The sequence below is a fragment of the Haliotis asinina genome, chromosome 5 (assembly GCF_037392515.1).
Source record: "Haliotis asinina isolate JCU_RB_2024 chromosome 5, JCU_Hal_asi_v2, whole genome shotgun sequence".
NCBI classification, from domain to species: Eukaryota; Metazoa; Mollusca; class Gastropoda; order Lepetellida; family Haliotidae; genus Haliotis; species Haliotis asinina.
Genome location: NC_090284.1, coordinates 68,184,165 through 68,204,846, shown reverse-complemented (window position 1 = coordinate 68,204,846; position 20,682 = coordinate 68,184,165). Strand labels below are relative to the sequence as shown.

Here is a 20,682-nt window from a genome sequence, read left to right as displayed (position 1 = left end):
AGTGCGAACAATCCAAAAATCACTTTTACTTCTAGCGTTCGTCTGTTCGGACGTTTTTTGGTTCGCTTAGTTTACCTACTTTGTGGTTCAATAAAGTTGTTTCCTCACGGGTAGGTATGGTTTGTATCCCTTAGGTGTGCGTGTTAAGGTAAGTAATCATTTAACTGCACTTACTTTGCTACCTCGTGTTGTTGTTTTCTCTCACTTCGGGGTGGGTTTGCCCGCGTCGTGTGTGAGTGAGGCATGGCGTCCGTAGGGGTATTATATCTTGCTGGTTTTTCTTCCTCCATGTGGTTTTCCATGTCGATTAGTATTTTTGCCCATGTTTCACTGCATTTATACGTTTTTTCGTGCCACGTTGCGATGTATGCAGGTAGCCTTTCTGGTTGTTTGCCCTTCGCTGTCACGAGCTTACGGGCGTGCCTACTTTATAGTGGGGGTGCGTTGGTGCTGCATTTCTGGTGTAGGGGTGTGTTTTTTCTACCTGCTAGCGTTGGTTTCAACGCATTGTTATGTCTTGTTTTGTTACAGTTAACTGTGTATGTCTCGCCAGTTTCACACTATCTGCTAGGGGCGAAAGTTCCTCACCCTTGGTGCCCGGATTGTGCATCTCTAGCCTGCTCTTTTGATGGACGCGGCCAGTACTGCGAGGCGTTATTGGTGGCGGATTTCAAGACTTTATTGCGGCTAAGAGGAAGCTTTTTGCACAGCAGAAGAGAAGGATGTCGTCTCCAGCGTCGTCGTTGGGATCTCTGCCAGACGACCCTGACTTACAACCGCCTTCAGCGACTGTGCCGACGCCTGGGATGGGGCGTTCGTCCGTGACGCCTGTATGTTTGTCCCCGGAACCACCTCGCCTCGATTACATCGTGGATCTGTTTTCATCCAGATGCCTTGTCTCATCCGGAAGTCCAGAGGTTCCTGCGCTCCCTGCTGACGCCCGGTGCTGCTGCTATGCCAGCGTCTATCCCGACACCAGCACCTATGCCGACACCAGCGCCTATGCCGACACCATCGCCTGTGCTTACGCCAGCACCTATGCCTGCGCCAGCGCCTATGCCTATGTCAGGACCTATACTTACGCCAGCGCCTATGTCTACGTCAGCGCCTATCCCGACGTCAGAGCTTATCCCGACACCAGCGCCTATGCTGACGCCGGACCCTGTGCCAGCGCCAGCGCCAGCGCCTGCACCTTACAGTACACCCAGGGTGTTGCTTACGCTGTCCAGGGAAGAGGTTTTGCACGACAGTTGGATGAAGGGCGCGCTCGGCGCTTAGAGACCGAGCGCTCTCGGCGCAGAGCACGCTCCAGGTTCCCTGGGAGTTGGCAATCCTGTACCCTCCACAGTAGTCTTTGTCGGCGCTCTCGGTCAAGCTCACAGTCCCCGCATCGCCCTTTGAATGAGGACTCTCGCTTTACTACCAGGTGAAGACGTTGCTTGCAATCCCAGTCCAGGCTAGCAGGGTATCACCGTTTACAAGATTTCATGATGATCAGTTATCTGCTACACCGGTGACGTCACGTCTACATTTTGATTGGTCCCCGAGAGACAACACCTGGCAAAGGATCCCAGGGACGTTACATCAACTATCTGATTGGTCATCGAGGGACAACGCCCTGCGCAGAATGTGTTGTTTTTATTCTAGTGTTAGCAAGTTGTCTGCAGTGACTTACAGTCATTTTACGATGGGAAGATGTCGTTTACCTTCTAGACTAGCAGTCTACAGCAGCATTGGATGCCTCTAGTCGGCATAGAGATCCCTTAACAGTAGTCTGAATGCTGCTTGTCAGGAGGCGTGCAGCAATGTATGGCAGTTTCTGATCGGACAGACAGCCAGCTTTAAATAGACTTCATTGAAATGTCAACACATTCATAATAAACAGTGTGGTCGTTCTGAAGTCAAATAATGACGCATTCTTCACGGCATACAAGCTTTTCTTGAGAGAAGTGGACTTCATTATCAGGCTGTTAAGTCAGCTTGGATGACTTGAGAATCTAACTCCGCGGGATTTGATTCATCACATCGCCGTCCCAGGTTCGGGAGTCGAAGTTCAAGGCGATGCTATACATAAGCTGTACTCTGCCCGTTGTCACTATGTCAGTGATAATGTCTACTCGATTTGCTCACTTCACCTCAGGATATGATCAGATGTAGACATCTACTATTACGTCTATGACAGCGGTTTCTGGATTATGATTTCAAGACAGGGTTTACGACATTGGACGTCTCGACACCACACCGGTGGTAGACTCGCTGGTCAATGTTTGCGTAGGAAGTTACAGATTAGAGCCGTCATTCAACAACCATCTTTAGGTAGACACGTCTCTCCAAGGATTGAGTGCCTATCTAGTCAAGGAGGAGTGCCTATCTAGTCAAGGAGGTTGCAGCAGGATTCTGGAAGAGTGGAGATCTATCTCTTCACATCACCCAGTTGAAGATGAAAGCGGTGATGCATGTCTATCATTGGTTGACAGCACCGAGAGACAAGCTACTGATGATCCTTACGGACAACTCTATGGTAGCCTTCTAGGTAATCAAGGGTCAAGGAGTAGTATCTCACATACCAGGAGCCTGCATCTTCATGGCAGACGCCTTATCTCGCCCCCTACGTATATCACCAACAGAGAATATTGTGTGTCGAGACACTTTCAAATAATCAGCTTCTAGAGTGGGACCAATTGTTGTACCATCCTCACAATTGGACACTGCACCTGGATCCGCCGCAATTTCATCTTTGTGCCTGGACCATCTGTGAAAGTCTTGAGGGCCAAGGGGTACTCATCTCAAGTGGCGAAGTTAATCGCCCGGGAGCACAGGATTTCCACTCAGTGGACCTGCAGGCGTGGACGATCGATGCGATGTCCCTGTCGTGGGAAGGTCTGGACGCTTACTCGTTTCCACCACCAGCCCTTCTCTCCGCAGTGGTCTAAAAAGACCGTCTTCCTTCCAGCGTTGGCTACTGCGGCTAGAGTTAGTGAAATTAATGCCCTGGACGTCACACAGGTTCGCTTTGAGCAGACAAGGCATGGACGAGCCTCCTTGGGTCTCCTGTGGGATTTTGTGGCCAAGAATCAGCTCCCTGGACAGCCAGACAGGCTGTTCTCCATTCCTCCTGCATCTTCAGTCTTGGGACAACATGACTTAGAGGAGGTGCTGCTGTGTCTCGTGCGAGCCCTCAGATGTTACATCCGGAAGTTGGCTTCTAAGAGACGTTCCCGTAAAAGAATGTTCATCCCACTTTCGACTACCTGCAAGGGGAGGTGAACAGGAACACAGTCGACTTATGGCTTCGATCTACGATCCTGACAGCTTTTGATGCCAAGCATCTACCTCATCCGGTGGCGAACAACCCACACGAGATCAGAGCGTTGGCATCTACCTTGGCCCTCCATAGAAATTGCACAGTGCCACAAACTATGGAAGGCTGCTTTTGGAAGTGCTCTACTGCCTTCGCTTCCCACTACCTGGGGGACTTGGCAGTTGAGGACATGGAGGGACTACAGTCCGTTGGTGGTTGCCCAGCAACTTACCCGGCCGGCCACCCTTTAGGTAATAACACTGTATCTTTCCGTTGGTCTTAAGATTAACCTAACCTTCAGGGTGTGTCGGTTTTTTCTTTGGAGTTCCCTTGGGTTACTCTTTGTCCTGCTTCCAGGTTTGTCCTGTGACTGTTGACATGGGTCTCCCAGGTTCTCCTAATGCATGTGCACTGGTTGCTGAGGGATGGTCCTCCGGAGTCCACACCACCATCCATCTGTCGAAGCCATATGCATAAGACCTAGGGTAAGGTAAGTTAAAAATTTATTAAAATCTAAATATTTTAGATATTTAAATAGTACCTTACCATAGGGCAGTGACACCCTCCCAACGCTGGATGCTCCTCCCCGCTCTGGACTCTTCGGACCTTCCTGTTGTCAGTAAAAGTGATTTTTGGATTGTTCGCGCTTGCGTGAGTTGGGAGATCACGTCACTTCTGTGACTACATTCGTAGATTACATGAGGTAGCCATCTAGGGAATGGCGAATCAACAACTGTCTGATCTCTTCTAGCGAAGCTTGAGGTAATATGCATAAGACCTATGGTAAGGTAAGTATTTAAATATCTAAAATATTTAGATTTTAATAAATGTTATGTTTTTAGGAAACATGAAAAGTATTTCTGTTCTTCACAGGTGATAAAACTGCCTGATGAGCCTGAAGAGGGTGATGAACACTGTGTGAATGTGATACTGAGAACACCTGTAGGGAAGAAATGCACCAGGAGGTTCCTCCATACACATACAGTGAAGGTGAGATACTCTGCTGAATAGTCCCATGGTTTAGTGTTTGTGTGTGATGTCCTGTGTTCAGATCGATCCCTCCAGATATCGGTAAAGTAGGATACTCTGCTGAATAGTTTCATGGTTTAGTGTTTGTGTGTGATGTCCTGTGTTCAGATCATTCCCTCCAGATATAGGTATGGAAAGATTCAGTGTGAGTAGCCCCATGGCTTAGTGATTGTTTGTATGCAGTTGTCCTATGTTCAGATCACTCCCTCCAGATATAGGTAAAGTAAGATACTTTGCTGAATAGTCCCATGGTTTAGTGTTTGTGTGTGATGTCCTGTGTTCAGATCACTCCCTCCAGATATAGGTATGGAAAGATTCAGTGTGAGTAGCCCCATGGTTAAGTGATTGTTTGTATGCAGTTGTCCTATGCTCATATCACTCGCACCAGGTATAGGTAAGGTGAGACTCATTGTAATTAGTCCCGTGGTTCAGTGTTTGCTTGTATGTAGTTGTCTTGAGTTCAGATCACTCCCTTTACATACAGGTAAGGTGAGACTCACTGTGATTAGCCCAATGGTTTAGTGTTCGTATGTGATGTCCTGTGTTCAGATCACTCCCTCCAGGTGTAGGTAAGGTGAGATTCACTGTAATTAGTCCCATGGTTTAGTGTTTGCTTGTATTTAGTGTTTGTATGCAGTTGTCTTGTGTTCACATCGTTCCCTCCAGATATAGGTAAGGTAAAACTCACTGTCAGTAGCCCCATGGTTTAGTGTTTGTTTGTATGCAGTTGTACAGTGTTCAGATCACTCCCCCATTTATAGTTAAGGTAAAACTCACTGTAAAAAATCCATGGTTTAGTGTTTGCTTGTATGCACTTGTCTTGTGTTCAGACGACTTGTATTCACAACAGCTGGTAGTCTAGACCAGGGACTTTGTGGACCACTTTGTATTCAAAACATTGATTGAGCAAATATTATGACTGTGACAAGTTTGTGACCTATTTCTAAAATTAATGCTACTACAACACCTCATGATATCTAAAAATTCTGGTGACAGTTGATATTTTTAGGAGAGAGCCATATTGTTCCTGCAGGAATTACGTTAAATAATGAAATACATCATGTTAGTTATGTTACCTTGTACCTATACTGTGTGCTGACTTTCTGTGTGGGATGGACAAGCAGCTGTAGCATAAACTGTAAGGAATTAGGTTCAGTTGTTTCGATTGGAAGACCACCATTGTTGGAAACCTGCTCTTAGTGTCCCTCCAGCATGATTTGGCTGTAGTATTCCTGAAAGCAGTAGGAAACCCAAATCACATCCTCACATCTGGGATAGATTGAGGATTTTTAAGAAGAAGGGGTGCGCATAAATCATGAAGTCCAAAGGTTAGGGGGAAATGCTCGTCAGGGACAATGTTTTGGGGGAGAGGGGTGTACCGTGAATCCACCTCCGGATCCCCTCCTGCGACATGCTGTGGTTACATACATTTCCAAGTCGTTTTTTTTTCAGTTTCCTTTGATTTGAATTTTGCTGACAAAGTTGTTGCATCAAATCAACACAACCCTCATGCTGTGCATCAACCTAGGCTTTTTACGGTCTACCTTCATCTATTGTCAGAAGGTGTTGATGTGAATTACACAGTGATGCTTGCTGTCTATGATGCACCTTCATTGTCAGGATTAGACAGTATTAGTAAGCCAGTAGGTTGTGACATCTGGTTTTTCAGCCAAGTGATTGTGGTTTGAATTGTTTTATTATGTGTCCATACTTACAAGACCCTAGGAGTGTCCTGAAGTTGTGAATATTAGTATTAATCCTTTATGACTACAGACTAAATATGTACCAGATATTATGTGAAAAAGTATTTGGCTCATTAAAGGTAGACAGACAAATAAATGTTATTATAAAAAAATATCCCGATAATTTGAAACGTACAGAGGTTTATTACAAGAAAAAGATAAATAAAGTAAATTTTCCAGAATTTACCTGAATTAGTATATTGACAGCTGAATGCGTTTTATATTAGGATCCCAATAAATTGTCAAATTAGCGCATATTGATTTCAGTATTCTTATTACTGATATGTCATAATTATCTGTATATATTGTATTGGCAAATATCCGCACGATGACAAATTAACAATTAATTCACCCCCCCCAAAAAAATTGAAAACATTCGTCGTAAACAAATCATGTAATGCGGGGGGATATAGTCGACGCCTGGTCCGTCCGTCTGTCCGTCTGTCCGTCTGTCCGTAATCATTTTGTTTCCGGAGCAGAACTCAGAAACCGTTCAATATTTTTAGACCAAACTTGATAGATATAGTAATCTCAGCCTATGGTTGTGCCTTTTGCTATTTACAGATTTTTGGCATTTATAATTTTTTTGTTAGTTGTTTTGTTTGTTTTGTTAGTCATATGGTGGGGTGGGCTTCGTTTCCGGTGCAGCACTCAAAAACTGTGCAATGTTTTTCTGCAAAACTTGGTAGATATATCAGTCAGAAGCTGAAGTGGTGCCTTTTGGTATTTACAGTTTTCTGTGATTTATTATTTTCTTGGTTTCCATGGAAACGTTTCGAACATGTTCTCCAAATGGAGGGATGGGCTTCGTTTCCAGAACTCAAAAACCGTTCAATATTTGTCTGCAAAACTTGGTAGATATATCAGTCAGAGGCTGAAGTGGTGCCTTTTGCTATGTACAGGTTTTTGTGGTTTATTATGTTCTTGGTTTCCATGGAAACGTTTTGGACATAGTCTCAAAATGGAGGGATGGGCCTCGAATTGCTTCAAATTTGTGAACAAAAGATGTGCTGTTTAGCTGTTTTATTGTCTAAAATAAATACTGATTCACACACCGACGATGACAGTTGTTTTCTAAACTGTCATTAATTTTTATGAAATCCATTTACGTTACATTCTCACACTAGCTCTGGTTTCGTTTGTTTCTGTGAAAGGAAAAAGATTTCAGTCATGACAAATCAAAATAAACTGGCTAAATATGGTAATTTCTGTGCAGAGACAATAACATTTACCTCTTCACACCATGTAATTAATTCCAGTTAAAGTTGTTGTATGTATTGTTGGATAAAATTGTTGCCATGATCGTTCCTGTTTTTCCAAATGGTGATGTAACACTGAGATTGGTTTTGTTTATGATTATTTATATTATAAGCCGATGGTTACTAATTTTTATCCCTCCGACATGTAATGCGGGGGGATATAGTCGACGCCTGGTCCGTCCGTCCGTCTGTCCTTAATCATTTTGTTTCCGGAGCAGAACTCAGAAACCGTTCAATATTTTTAGACCAAACTTGATAGATATAGTAATCTCAGCCTATGGTTGTGCCTTTTGCTATTTACAGATTTTTGGCATTTATAATTTTTTTGTTTTTCCATGGAACATTTTGGTGTTAGTCATATGGTGGGGTGGGCTTCATTTCCGGTGTAGCACTCAAAAACCGTGCAATGTTTTTCTGCAAAACTTGGTAGATATATCAGTCAGAAGCTGAAGTGGTGCCTTTTGGTATTTACAGTTTTTTGTGATTTATTATTTTCTTGGTTGCCATGGAAACATTTCGGACATAGTCTCAAAATGGAGGGATGGGCTTCGTTTCTGGAGCAGAACTCAAAAACCATTCAGTATTTTTCGGCAAAACTTGGTAGATACATGTATATCAATCTGAACCTATAGTGGTGCCTTTTGGTATTTACAGGTTTTTGTGATTTATTGTTTTCTTGGTTTCCATGGAAATGTTTCAGGCGTAGTCTCAAAAGTGAGAGGTGTGTTTCGTTTCCGGAGCAGAACTCAAGAACTGTGCAATGTTTTTCTGCTAAACTTGGTAGATATATCAGTCAGAAGCTGAAGTGGTGCCTTTTGCTATGTACAGGTTTTTGTGATTTGTTATATTCTCGGTTTCCTTGGAAACATTTTGGACTTACTCTCAAAAGTGAGAGGTGTGTTCTGTTTCCAGAGCAGAACTCAAAAACTTCTTAATATCTGTCAGTGTTACTTGGTAGACATGTGTTGCAGACCCCAAAGTGGTGCCTTTTGCTATTTACAGGTTTTTATGATTATTTTCTCGGTTCCATGAACACGTTGCTGACTTCGTTTCCGGAGCACAACTCGAAAACCATTTCATATCTTTCAAAAGATCTTGGCAGATATATGAGACAAATCTTGAAATGGTGACTTTTCTTTATTACAGATATATATTTATATTTTCATGAATTCCGTGGAAACAATTCAGACTTGGTCTAAAAACATAATAAGTAACTGTCCGATGATTTGTCCTTTCAAATATGTAAGGGCCAGGAGGATATGTCATCTTCTGATGACTCTTGTTAGAAAATGGGAAACTTATGAGGTTTCTCTCCGTCAGAGAAAAAAAATGCTGATCTAACTATTAAAAAGTAATTCATTATTATGAAAATATTAGACTGGGTACCACTCGACGTGGTGTGCTTGAAGTCAGCAATGGCCATTACTTTTGACTGCATGCAGAGAAATTTGGCAATTACATTATTAATTCGTAGGCATTTCATTTTAAGGTATATTAGCGTGTTGAAGATTATATATTTATAAAGCGGAGAATTAGTACATTCCATACGTAATTCATATGACATGTAAATCCGACTCATTGAATAATTATTGCGAGTTTTATTTGGAGATTTCATTATCCTGCTCTCCTGTAGAATGTGTTTGACAGTAGCATTGAGAGGATTAAGCAACAAAACACACATGGTCATCTCATATTTATTTTACACGAACATTCAGTTGTTGCTGTATTCTTTGTGACTACATTCTGTCAGTAGTCAAGTGTAGACCAGACAGTTCAGTCACAGACATAATCATCATTGTACTGTAAACCTCAGCCTATCAAGTGACCCCACATTAGACTGGGTACCACTCGACGTGGTGTGCTTGAAGTCAGCAATGGCCATTACTTTTGACTGCATGCAGAGAAATTTGGCAATTACATTATTAATTCGTAGGCATTTCATTTTAAGGTATATTAGCGTGTTGAAGATTATATATTTATAAAGCGGAGAATTAGTACATTCCATACGTAATTCATATGACATGTAAATCCGACTCATTGAATAATTATTGCGAGTTTTATTTGGAGATTTCATTATCCTGCACTCCTGTAGAATGTGTTTGACAGTAGCATTGAGAGGATTAAGCAACAAAACACACATGGTCATCTCATATTTATTTTACACGAACATTCAGTTGTTGCTGTATTCTTTGTGACTACATTCTGTCAGTAGTCAAGTGTAGACCAGACAGTTCAGTCACAGACATAATCATCATTGTACTGTAAACCTCAGCCTATCAAGTGACCCCACATGTAAGGTGCCTAGTACAAACATTCAAAATCAGTGCTAAAATATGCACCTCACCTATCAAGTGACCCTAAACAAAACACATTTACATCATGTTCATGCTCCCAGTTTTGCAATAAAAACGTACGATGCCAAAACAACATTAAAGCAAACTCGCTTGCTCACTCACAATGCAATCACACAATACAGTATTGCAATATTTGTTTTTTATTATTTTTTTACACAATGCTTGGTGCTTTTGAACCCATCTTGGTAATTGGGACATTGATATGCATCAAACATAGTGTTACGGTTAAAAATCTGATGTGACAAACGATGTAAGAAACCCCCTGTGAACCAGCAAACAGAACAAAGATAAGTCTGAAACATTCAAATTTTGTATTAAGGCAAAGTGAATAAGTTATACAAAGTCACAAGTGAATTTCACAATACTGATTTCAAATACAATACAAGTGAGACAAAATGTAAGGCAATGGGTCACAAAATATAATACAAAGTATAGCAAACTCACCAAAGTGAGAGAGAAACAGATATGCAGAATGTAACACAGCGAGAGGTCTGACGGCGACTATGAAGATGAAGTGTTGGCAGCGATTGATGATGATACTCCAGTGAATGTGAATGTGTCCCCCGCCAACACGGCAACTAGCCTTTATATATATATTCAGTCATTTCCGTCAAGTTCGAGCAAATACGACCATCGCCACCATCGTCGAGAGATCTAGATTAACCTCCCGGAAGCAAACATATAGAAAGTCAAGGGCAGATAATTCCCGGAAAACCTGCTGCAAGAATCCTAAAGATGCTGACCATCTATTATATGAAATGTGACCCACCATAATTAATTAATAACATAATATACAGAAAATACACACTCGTAACAATAGAGACCTATAGACTACTGGGATCCTGCTCAGAATCTCAAGATCTTAATGAGTCAGATGTGCAGTTTGATAATCAGTACTAATCATAGCTTAGTGGTCAACAAACTAGAGAAAGGTCAAATACCTATGACCAACTACTTGGAATTGAAGTACTGCTGCAGTCAGTGTATGGATGACTCAGTTGAAACTGGTGTAGCAATTTGCTGTGCAGAGTTTCTGCCCCTTGGCATTTCCGAAACTGGTGATTGGGGTTCGATTCCACTGCCCCCTCGCTTTTCTTGTAGCATTCATACCTCCTGTACTGTAACATTAGGAGTATGAATGCTATGAGGAAAGTTATGAGATCTAGGCTTCTGAGATCTTTGACCTGCACTTTACCTTAGCTGAGACAAAATGACATGACATACAGTTCTATGCCAACACTCTTGTTACAAACTGACTAACATAACAAACATTTTTTAATCTGTGCCACTGGATATATCATATGTAGTCCCCTAGGCGTTCCATGTTATGATATAATGCTTCAATATTGCTAAAAGCAGTGAAAAACTATAATAGTGTCCATAAATGTGAATCTGTGTTACTCACTGGCTCACTCACTCACTCTACTTAACCATACTCTGACGCAAAACATGTGCAATGGTGCAACCCTTCATGTATGTTGCTAGTCATCAGTCGAGAGGTAGTCCCCTGCAGAGGTCACATCTCACTGCTCCCTCCTTCACTCACTCACTCACTCACTCCCTCCCTCACTCACTCTACCACACTACCACTCTTCTTAACCATGCAATTGTACACCCTTTCGTGTTAATCATCAGCCTTGAGGTAGTCCTCTGCACAGGTCACCACATCTCCCTGCTCCCTTCTTCACTCACTCACTCCCTCCCTCCCTCACTCTACCACACTACCACTCTTCTTAACCATGCAATTGTACACCCTTTCGTGTTAATCATCAGCCTTGAGGTAGTCCTCTCCACAGGTCACCACATCTCCCTGCTCCCTTCTTTACTCACTCTCTCCCTCACTCACTCACTCACTCACTTACTCTACTTAACTATTCTCTGACGTAAAACATGCAATGGTACATCCTTTCATGTTAATCATCAGCTTTGAGGTAGTCCTCTGTACAGGCCACCACATCTCCCTGCTCCCTTCTTCACTCACTCACTCACTCACTCACTCACTCACTCACTCACTCACTCACTCACTCTACTTAACCATTCTCTGAGATAAAACATGCAATGGTACATCCTTTCATGTTAATCATCAGCCTTGAGGTAGTCCTCTGTGCAGGTCACCACATCTGCCTACAGCTGAGACTCAGTGGAAATGTTGGAGTACAAACTACACAGTGGTGTGACACTGACCTGATTTACTTCCCACAGATTAGCGGTTGTATTTGATAAGGAGTGTTGAAGTACATGTATTATTTAACCATGTTGTGTCCCAGCAACTGGGATGACAGCGATGTTAACTAAACACAGAAGCGTTTATATGTTACAGGTCACCTAAACTAATGGTTTGTCTCTGAGTCTATACAATTCTGTTAATAACAAATAAACCCTTTTCAATTGAAAAGTGTCCCAGTGAGATGGGAAATTCAGAACCTTAGGAAATGTAGACTTGTTCATTGAGGGATGTAGCATTGCAGGAAGGGATAGTTTGTAGGAAAATAATGTGGTTCAGGGACTGTGAGACAGACTACTGGTTGTCATTTTGAAGAAGGGACTAATTTGCATGCATGACATACATAAGTCAATATGTATGAACACCTTCTATACCAATGTTAAGATGATGCATATATGATGCATATATGATGCATGATGATATATTTTCTTTTTTTGAATAAGTAAGTTTGTTTGAACAGCATTCTAGAAGATGGACAGAAGTTATTATTCATAAAGTTATATCCATTAGTAAGTTTAGTTCAAGATGTACACACCGACCCTGTCCTATCTCAGTACTTCTTGGTTGAATGCACAGTGTTCTTCTGGTAAACAGTAGAGAACTTTGTATATATACTGGACAAAAATAGTCCGGTATATTTGTAATTTCTGAAATTATGAATAATGATGCATATATTCATTGTCACACTGACAAAATATCAGTCATAAACACACCAATATCCCAAACTTATGTTGTTCAGTATATGTGTGTAATGCTGTCTGTCATGATGTGACATTATTTACAGGTGTTACCCAATTACCAACTGCAATGGTTAATTCTTTTTGTATAAAATTAGAGGCGACAGGTGTTGTTGCAGTTCTATTCTCTCTGTTTTGAATAGTTACAGAGAGACAAACACATGAATATTGTTGTGTTGGAATTACAGCTAGTGAAGTGAACTTTGGAGTGAGTGTTACGTATACAAGATGATCCACAGCTTGATTATAGATGGGGATGGGTAGGGAGTAACTAATACACATACTGAACAGCTAAAGACATGCAGTGTCAAGTCTTAAACAGAGGACATAAACATGAATGCTTAATTTTATGAGATTCCTTTTTCTTGAAACTTGCATTTGTTTTGCTGTTCAGTATACTTATTGCATCAGTTACAATCATGTCTGATGCAATTCCTTATTTAAACTTGTATCAGATGTCAGTGCTCCAGATAAGGTGCGTATTTTATGCAATAAAAATCACATTTACCCAATTACAAATCAGTGCATACAAAAAATGCATAGGAATCACTTAGAACCCAATAGGTCTATAATACCTTCGTACTTTACTCAACTTACTAAATTGGCTTGAGTATGATAATTTGTCATGGCACCCATACTCGATAACAGCATTAGGAAATGTGAAGCGATACCTATATTGACATATACACTTGTACTTTAATAGCCATAGCCACTGTCTGACTTTACTGCAATGATCACATGGCTTCCATGTTGAGTGTTTATAGATGGCAGCCAGCTATTTGGCAATTATAGGTAGTCCTCTAAACATGCAATTACTCATACATAAACAGGCATGGGAGTAAATACCCAACTGCTTGAAAAATGATGTGGAGCTTAGGTATGGTTTTGTTTTCTATCAGGTGAACAGTTGCCCTGCTCTCTTATGTGTTTGTGATGGGTTTCACTGCTAGGGTATGATACTCTCACCTTTATGTGATCACCTATTTCTATCAATATGTGATAATGATTCATAAATACTTATTCTGACATAGGGAGAGTTGGACAATGGACTTGTCTTTCAGCAGAACATTTCTGTGCTGATGGATACATTTTTGTTGCTTTTATTTGCTTATGTTGCCATGTTGTCAGGCTTAATTTTCTGAAAATTGCTCAAGGTGTTTAAATATTCTCTATTTTACAACTGACAATTATCAATATATATTCAGATATTTATGACAGTTGAGAGAGTAATGGCTTGCATGTTGTTTGGTACCCTGTGATGTATGAGTACTGTGTAACCTTGAAGGCAAAGAACTATTCATGTTTTTATGGCTCAGTTAGTGCAAGCTCGTACACCTATTTCATCAGCTCGGTGGAAAAGGTTAAACTACGATTACTCAGCTGTTTTCATTGACAGACGTTAAGTGTGTCTATGAATTCTTGAATAAACACAAAATGGCAGTGTATGACTACCTGTAACAAGCGCTGAGTGGAGCTGCTTCCTGGACGTTTTATCCCCTCACAAACTGGAAGTTGATAATATGATGCAATCAAATAATGTGAGTGAACGAGTAGGGTTTTATGCCATTTTTAGGAGAATCTGTTAACTCATTCCTTCCGTCGACTTGCTCACTCATTCACTCACTCATTTTAACCTATTTTCCTATTTTCCATAATTCCTGAGCTTATTGACTGAGCTATTTACACAGCACCTGCTATAGCAGATAGACTGAGGTATTGGTGTAAGACCAACCTAAAGCGGAGCTAGATTGTGTGGCTGGTAAAAGGCACAGTAATTCACCTCTAGGTAAGGGAAAATTTTCACTCGTGTAGTTGTGGTTGGAAATTCTTGCTTTTTATCTATGTGGAGGTATCAGGAGAGGTGGTCACATGATTCGTTTATGAATGAAGATAATCATACATTACGCTGGCACGTTTCTCACTGGACAATGACCTTTTTATCTTGATCACAGCTGGACATGTTGTACAAAAATTACATATAGAAAGGTCAGGACAGTATTTTCCATACTGATCATTAAAGTCTTTACGTTTCTTGATGGTAGGTTATTTTCATTATGTTTGCTCACAAATAAACATTATTTCTTTTTGAAACTAGACAAATTTAATTACTTCCTCAATGTATCTGCCTGTCAGATTTTTGACATTTTAAAATTCTGTGACCTGTAGCCAGACCTGCGTACCTGGTGTCTTTTGGCATAGTTTGTACAATTTCTTCTTATTAAGTATGATTATACACCCACATAGCAGATTATACGCCATTTGTGTTTTATTTGTCAAAAAATAGTCTCATTCCACACTGTAGTTCAACTTTTAGTATTAATCATCATTGAGAACATCCTAATGTACTCTTCTTCCAGTATTGCTTATCAATGTCATCAACATGCAAGTCCTACCAATATACTCTAATTGCTTATGAATGGTAACAGCATGGCTGACCAAACCATTGACAAACCCAGGGATTCGAAAATCCAAAAATTATCCTTTGATCAAAAGTTTATTGAGAAATACACTTCCATCCCCAGCATACGCAGAACAACTAAACAAGCCACTTGTATGTGTATTGTACATATTGTCGTGCAGACATAAATATTGCACATTTAGGAGGTGCCAGATTATATTCCTTATTCGATTGTACACTTTTAGTACACCGAAATATACTTTTTAGCCACCATGAATACACTTTGTAGGCAGGTCAGTGTAAACTTTATCTCAAGATGTACAGTTATTTGTTATATTAATCTTCAATTTTAGGTGATGGTGGGGCATTTTGCATACAAAAATTATTATACACAATGCCTGATTCTTAGCTCATTAATTTCGTCTCTTAAATTCCAGTATTGAAGAATGTTTTAAAAAATGAGTAATTAAATTTAAAGTGCCTGAAAGTGATAGATTTGCATAACCTGTTTTGTTCATATTCTGGGAGTTTTTTCATGTTTTGTATTTTTGAAACCACAGGATGTATATAGGCTCTTTTTTGCTGAAATACATCTGACAATACTTCAAGCTTCTGCCTTGGCCCACAGAAGTTAACTGTCCCATACGTGTGTTGACACAAGTAGCACTTACATGTATGGAGTAATCAGATGGAATGTACTGCCACACATCTAACATGCTCGGTCATGGTGACACACTTGGCCTTCACCTTCAAAACTTTATCAGTAAAACTTGTTAGGGGTGCTTGAAACATTTATTACATATATACATGAATGAAAACATTAATGACAATGTTGAGTTGATATTAGCCATTGCTCTTCCAAATTTCTTTTCATGTTTATGTTGACAGTATGTAATTAGATGATGCAATGTTCTTTAAACCAGGAGGTAGATAAACTGTTGTCCTCAGCTTAACTTTGTTCTGTATCAAAACATTTTTCTGTAGATCTGAAGTAAGTGAGCATAGTTTTACACTGCTTGTAGCAATATCACAGCAATATTCCAGCAATATCACAGCAGGGGGACACCAAAAAGATTTGCTCCACACATTTTACCCATGTTGGGAATTGAACCTGGGTCTTCAACATGATGAGTGAACGCTTTAACCACTAGGCTACCCCACTGCCTCAGTAAATCTGAAGAAGTGGAAGGCAACTACTTGTCAAATGATTTGTTTCCTTTTTCTTTACCGTGTTTGTTTGAAAAGTTTGAATTTTTAGCAAAAAATAGATTTATTTCTGTATCCTTTATTTATCATAATTTGATTGTGATCATTTCAGAAACGTATAAATTTCATCCATACAATCATTTCATACATGCTAAAACCCTACTGATATCAAAATGGCATTTAGAGATTTCCTGTCCTTTTTCCAATTGCATTCTAACATTGCATAATGATATGTTGGTGATGACTGACATAATTCATCTCGGACCACATATTTTGGAATTTGTGGAACACTGTCTCTCATCTCTGACAGATATATACCTTTTAAATATTGTTGTTGCTGTAAAAAACTGCAGTATGTCTGAGCCAACAACATGCATTTGTTGCATACGAGATGTACATTTCGTGCATTGCATCAGGAACTCACAGTACTGAATTGCAAGTATATAGCCTAACTGGTGATAATTATTATATATGTCAGAGATCTGAATGCATAATGATGTTATGCTTCAGGTTTCAATGCATGAAATTCAAACATGTAGATCCAGATGTAACATCAAATGATAGAACAAGTATTTCAGAACATAAATGGAATATTGTTGAAGAGAAAAGAAATATTGTTAGTCCATCATTGTGCAGGTTACAGATGAAGGCTATACTAACTCAGTGACTCTAAGTGTCTCCCAGTGTCTGTAAGTGTCATTGTAACATGTACCACTCACATAAGACTTACCATGTGCACTGTCAGTTCATAGTTGGACCATCAGGATATAAGCACACCTAGCAGGTATTTGAAAAAGATCGTCACCTGTTTTAGACTGGACCGTTGTCTTGTCCACCAAAGCAAAGATATCCATAGTGAAAGAAATCATGTGAAAAAGTAAGCAAAAATATCAAAGAAGCATTATAATTGAAACTATAAACCACAGGGTAGATGCATTGTGTTATTTTCATTCACAGACCCCACCTCAGTCAGGTTCATAGTTACCATTATGAAGAAAAGCCCGAGCTTACATGTGATTGTTGCTGAAAAATTGCATAAGCCCTCAATACTATCTAAATATAAAGCTTTTCAACCTGTCTGGCTTACACAATGGAAATGAAAATGCCACATATGTATAGCTGTGAGGTAAGTATGACATCACTATCAGTAAGTTACTTTCCCTAAGTGTTGTGATCACCGGCTAGAGTACTCATCTTGTTTCATGTCCCTCAGTCTTGCTAAGAAACTGTATCCATGTATATTTTAAACCTGATGGGCAGGGGTATGCAAGAAGTTAGCAGACCTCCCACAATGTCAGAATTAGTTTTGATTATATTTCTAACATGTGTTGTTTGTTTTCACACCTGAGTTTTTCTTCTTGACTTACAGCATTCATGTATGGAGTGATAACAATGCTCAAGCTTTTAAGGGTCAGTAGGGTAGCCTGGTTGGTAAAGCATTCGTTTCTCACGCCGAAGTGCCAGGTTTGATTCCCTACATGGGTTCAATGTGTAAAGCCAATTTTTGGTGTCCTTGCTGTGATATTGCTGAAATATTGCTGAAAGTGGCATAAACTCATACTCACTCACTCCAACTGTCTTAAGCTTTGATGACAGCACATGGCGGTGTAAATCAGTGTAAACAGTCACTCAGTGTATGCAATGGAAATGATTTCTGTTACAACAGACCAAGAAAGAAAAGCCTGAGGATGAAGATCATATTTTGTATATCATTGTTTTATATAATTTCAAATTAACCAATCACTATCAAATTGTGAAATGTATCACAGTATTGTTTTTGTTTACTGTATTTCACAGAACTAAGGATAAAATTTGCTAACATTTTATTCATTCCAAACATGGGAAGAGTTTTTATGTTTACTGAAGAATTTATGTATTGTAGGCCTATGACCTTTACAATATCATAGTTTGCCTGTCTAAATGGCTGGAAAAGTGAGTGGATGGATGGATGGATGGATCGATGATGCGTGATGGATTGAGGTAGGGATATGTTGGTTGATTAGTTCTGGGGATGGAGGATTTCACTGAAGTGTTCAAGGGTTGGTGTAAGGTTGTTAATCTTGGTGATGGATCAGTATGTTTTGTCACAACATTACCGCAACCTCCACTGCCAACAAGATAAACACTAGATACAACAATGAAAAGGAAAAAAAGCCCATATAACATCATCACACCCTGATATTTTACAACAATTTCAGTTCAGTGTGCTATGTCACAAAGTCTTTACTGATGGTTCATGTTCCTAGGTAATGCATTGACGAGTAGTGTGTAACACAATGACTGTGCCCAGTGATGTTTGTTCAATATAGAATCAGCTGGAATATTGAATTGCTGAGTCACTGTTACAGTAATGTTAAAAGTAGGCGTGCCGAGGCACTGCACTGTTTATATACAGATAAGTGAGCACAGGCTTGTGATAATCTTGTAGCTGATGCAATTGAAATGTTGAAAAAAATATCTTTAGAGTAAGTGAGAGTTTACCTGCTATCTTTGAAAAGAATGATGACAAAAAGAAGTAACTTATGCAAGTGAACTAGGGACCTATCATCTCTACATGAATATTTAAAATTAAATTGTCAAGCATGTTATACATGGCTTTAGTATTTTCTTGCAAAAATACTTGTCATCAGAGTTTAATGCACATAATAAGCTGCCAATACAGTTGGTATGGCAAACACACAATTGTAAGGTTGCATTTTCTTAATACAGTGTAAATTCACTAGAATAAAAGAAGGACAATCTGATAATTTTGGATATCCTTTACTTATAAGAACTGATGCAGGTAGAACTACACTGTAGCTGAGGTATGTAAATATATCAGATTATGTCAAGTAGTGGGAAGGGTGCTCTAGCCATGCTGACAAGTCATGCTGGTACAGTATGGTCTTAAGTAGTCTCCCTTTGTAGGTCACCGTCATTGCACATGGCAGTGAATTGAATAAAGGAAACATCAGTTTGTCTAGTGGGGACTCAACCTAGCCACATCAACTGGCTTGAACAATTTCCATGATGACTTTTGAAACAAATAATTGAGTTCACTATATTAGTGTACTTGTTGTGTACCTAAATCCCTGTTCCTGTTGTGGTCAAAAGACTTATTTTCGATAGTGATCTTTCTGAGGAGTTAAGATAAATTCTTGATAAAAAAGGTGAAAGAAAGCTTTGAGAACTTTTGAGGGGTCAGGCACTGGGATGTTTTAATTTCAAAATGAACAGGAGCTTTTTATGTAGAAAATCATGTTTCTTGTGGCTCCAAAGTATGTTTACTAATCAAATTGCTCTTTGAAAATAAATAACTTGTTTGGGGACATTACCACAAAACAGGCATTTCCTAGGACTAAGCCCCATTGTGTTAACAAGCACGTGTCTTGCTACCTGCATGTCTTGCCATATGACAACCCTTCATCCTCCCAAGCTCAGCCTGAAGCTTCACAGCTGTGTACAGGGACATACTGAAGGTTCCAGCATTAACCTGGGACAATCTCTGTCCTGGGTCTGGGGACTTTCCCACAGGCTGGGGGAGGCACGGGGCCTCTGTGTGTAGCCTTTACTGCAGGTATCTAGGAAACACCTATATTTAACCTTTGGTGATTGATTGTTTTTATAGTGGGGTTGGAAGTTTATGATTTTCATCAGTGGTGTGGAATGTATGCATAACTAAACATTAATGAACTTTTTAATTCTAATTGACCTCGAATGACAATTACATAGGACCATTATGCCACAAATACTTCATTTCACTTTGTGAAAAAATTCTCAATTTTCATTGTCACTTCTTGATTAAATCAACATCTCTGCTTTTGATCCTGACTAGCCATTCTTTGTTACTGATGTATGTAATATTTGAACATGAAGATAAAATGTCCTTTCATTAGATGAAACATTTTCTCTACAGATTTGAATTTAAAACAAGTGCTGGGTTTCTAAGAACAACAATGAATCTTGAATGGCACTGAATATTCTTTTTGTAGATGATGCTCCTGAAAATTGATGATAATGCAGAAATTGTTATTATATGATATTTAATATATACTGGACAACATAAGTTAGGGATATTGGTATTTTTTTACTGATATTTTTTATCAGTGTGTCAGTGAACAAATACATCATTATTTATACTTTCAAAAATTTACAAATATCCTTAATATTTTTTGTCCAGTATAGGATATTTATATAGCACATATCCATGTAATGTGCTTGCTCAAGGAGCTGGCATTTGTTTCGCTCGATCATTGGAAATCAATCTGAGCGTCACATCATACTATCGGTCTCAACTCCATGGGGAGTAGACCCGTGAAGGTCCCGGGGTAGAATAGGCCTTCAGCAACCCATGCTTGCCATAAAGGGCGACTCAGCTTGTCGTAAGAGGTGACAAACGGGATCGGGTGGTCAGGCTCGCTGACTTGGTTGACACATGTCATTGGTTCCCAAT

At 39.8% G+C, this 20,682-nt stretch overlaps 1 protein-coding gene across 1 annotated transcript in view; it reads left to right on the top strand.

Moving 5' to 3' along the window:
* LOC137285122 (UBX domain-containing protein 8-like) overlaps nucleotides 1–20,682 on the top strand; it is a 47,423-nt gene that overhangs the window by 20,257 nt on the left and 6,484 nt on the right. The window contains exon 6 of the mRNA XM_067817342.1: nucleotides 4,175–4,291. Coding sequence (XP_067673443.1) covers nucleotides 4,175–4,291 — 117 coding nt within the window. The remainder of the gene's footprint in view (nucleotides 1–4,174; nucleotides 4,292–20,682) is intronic.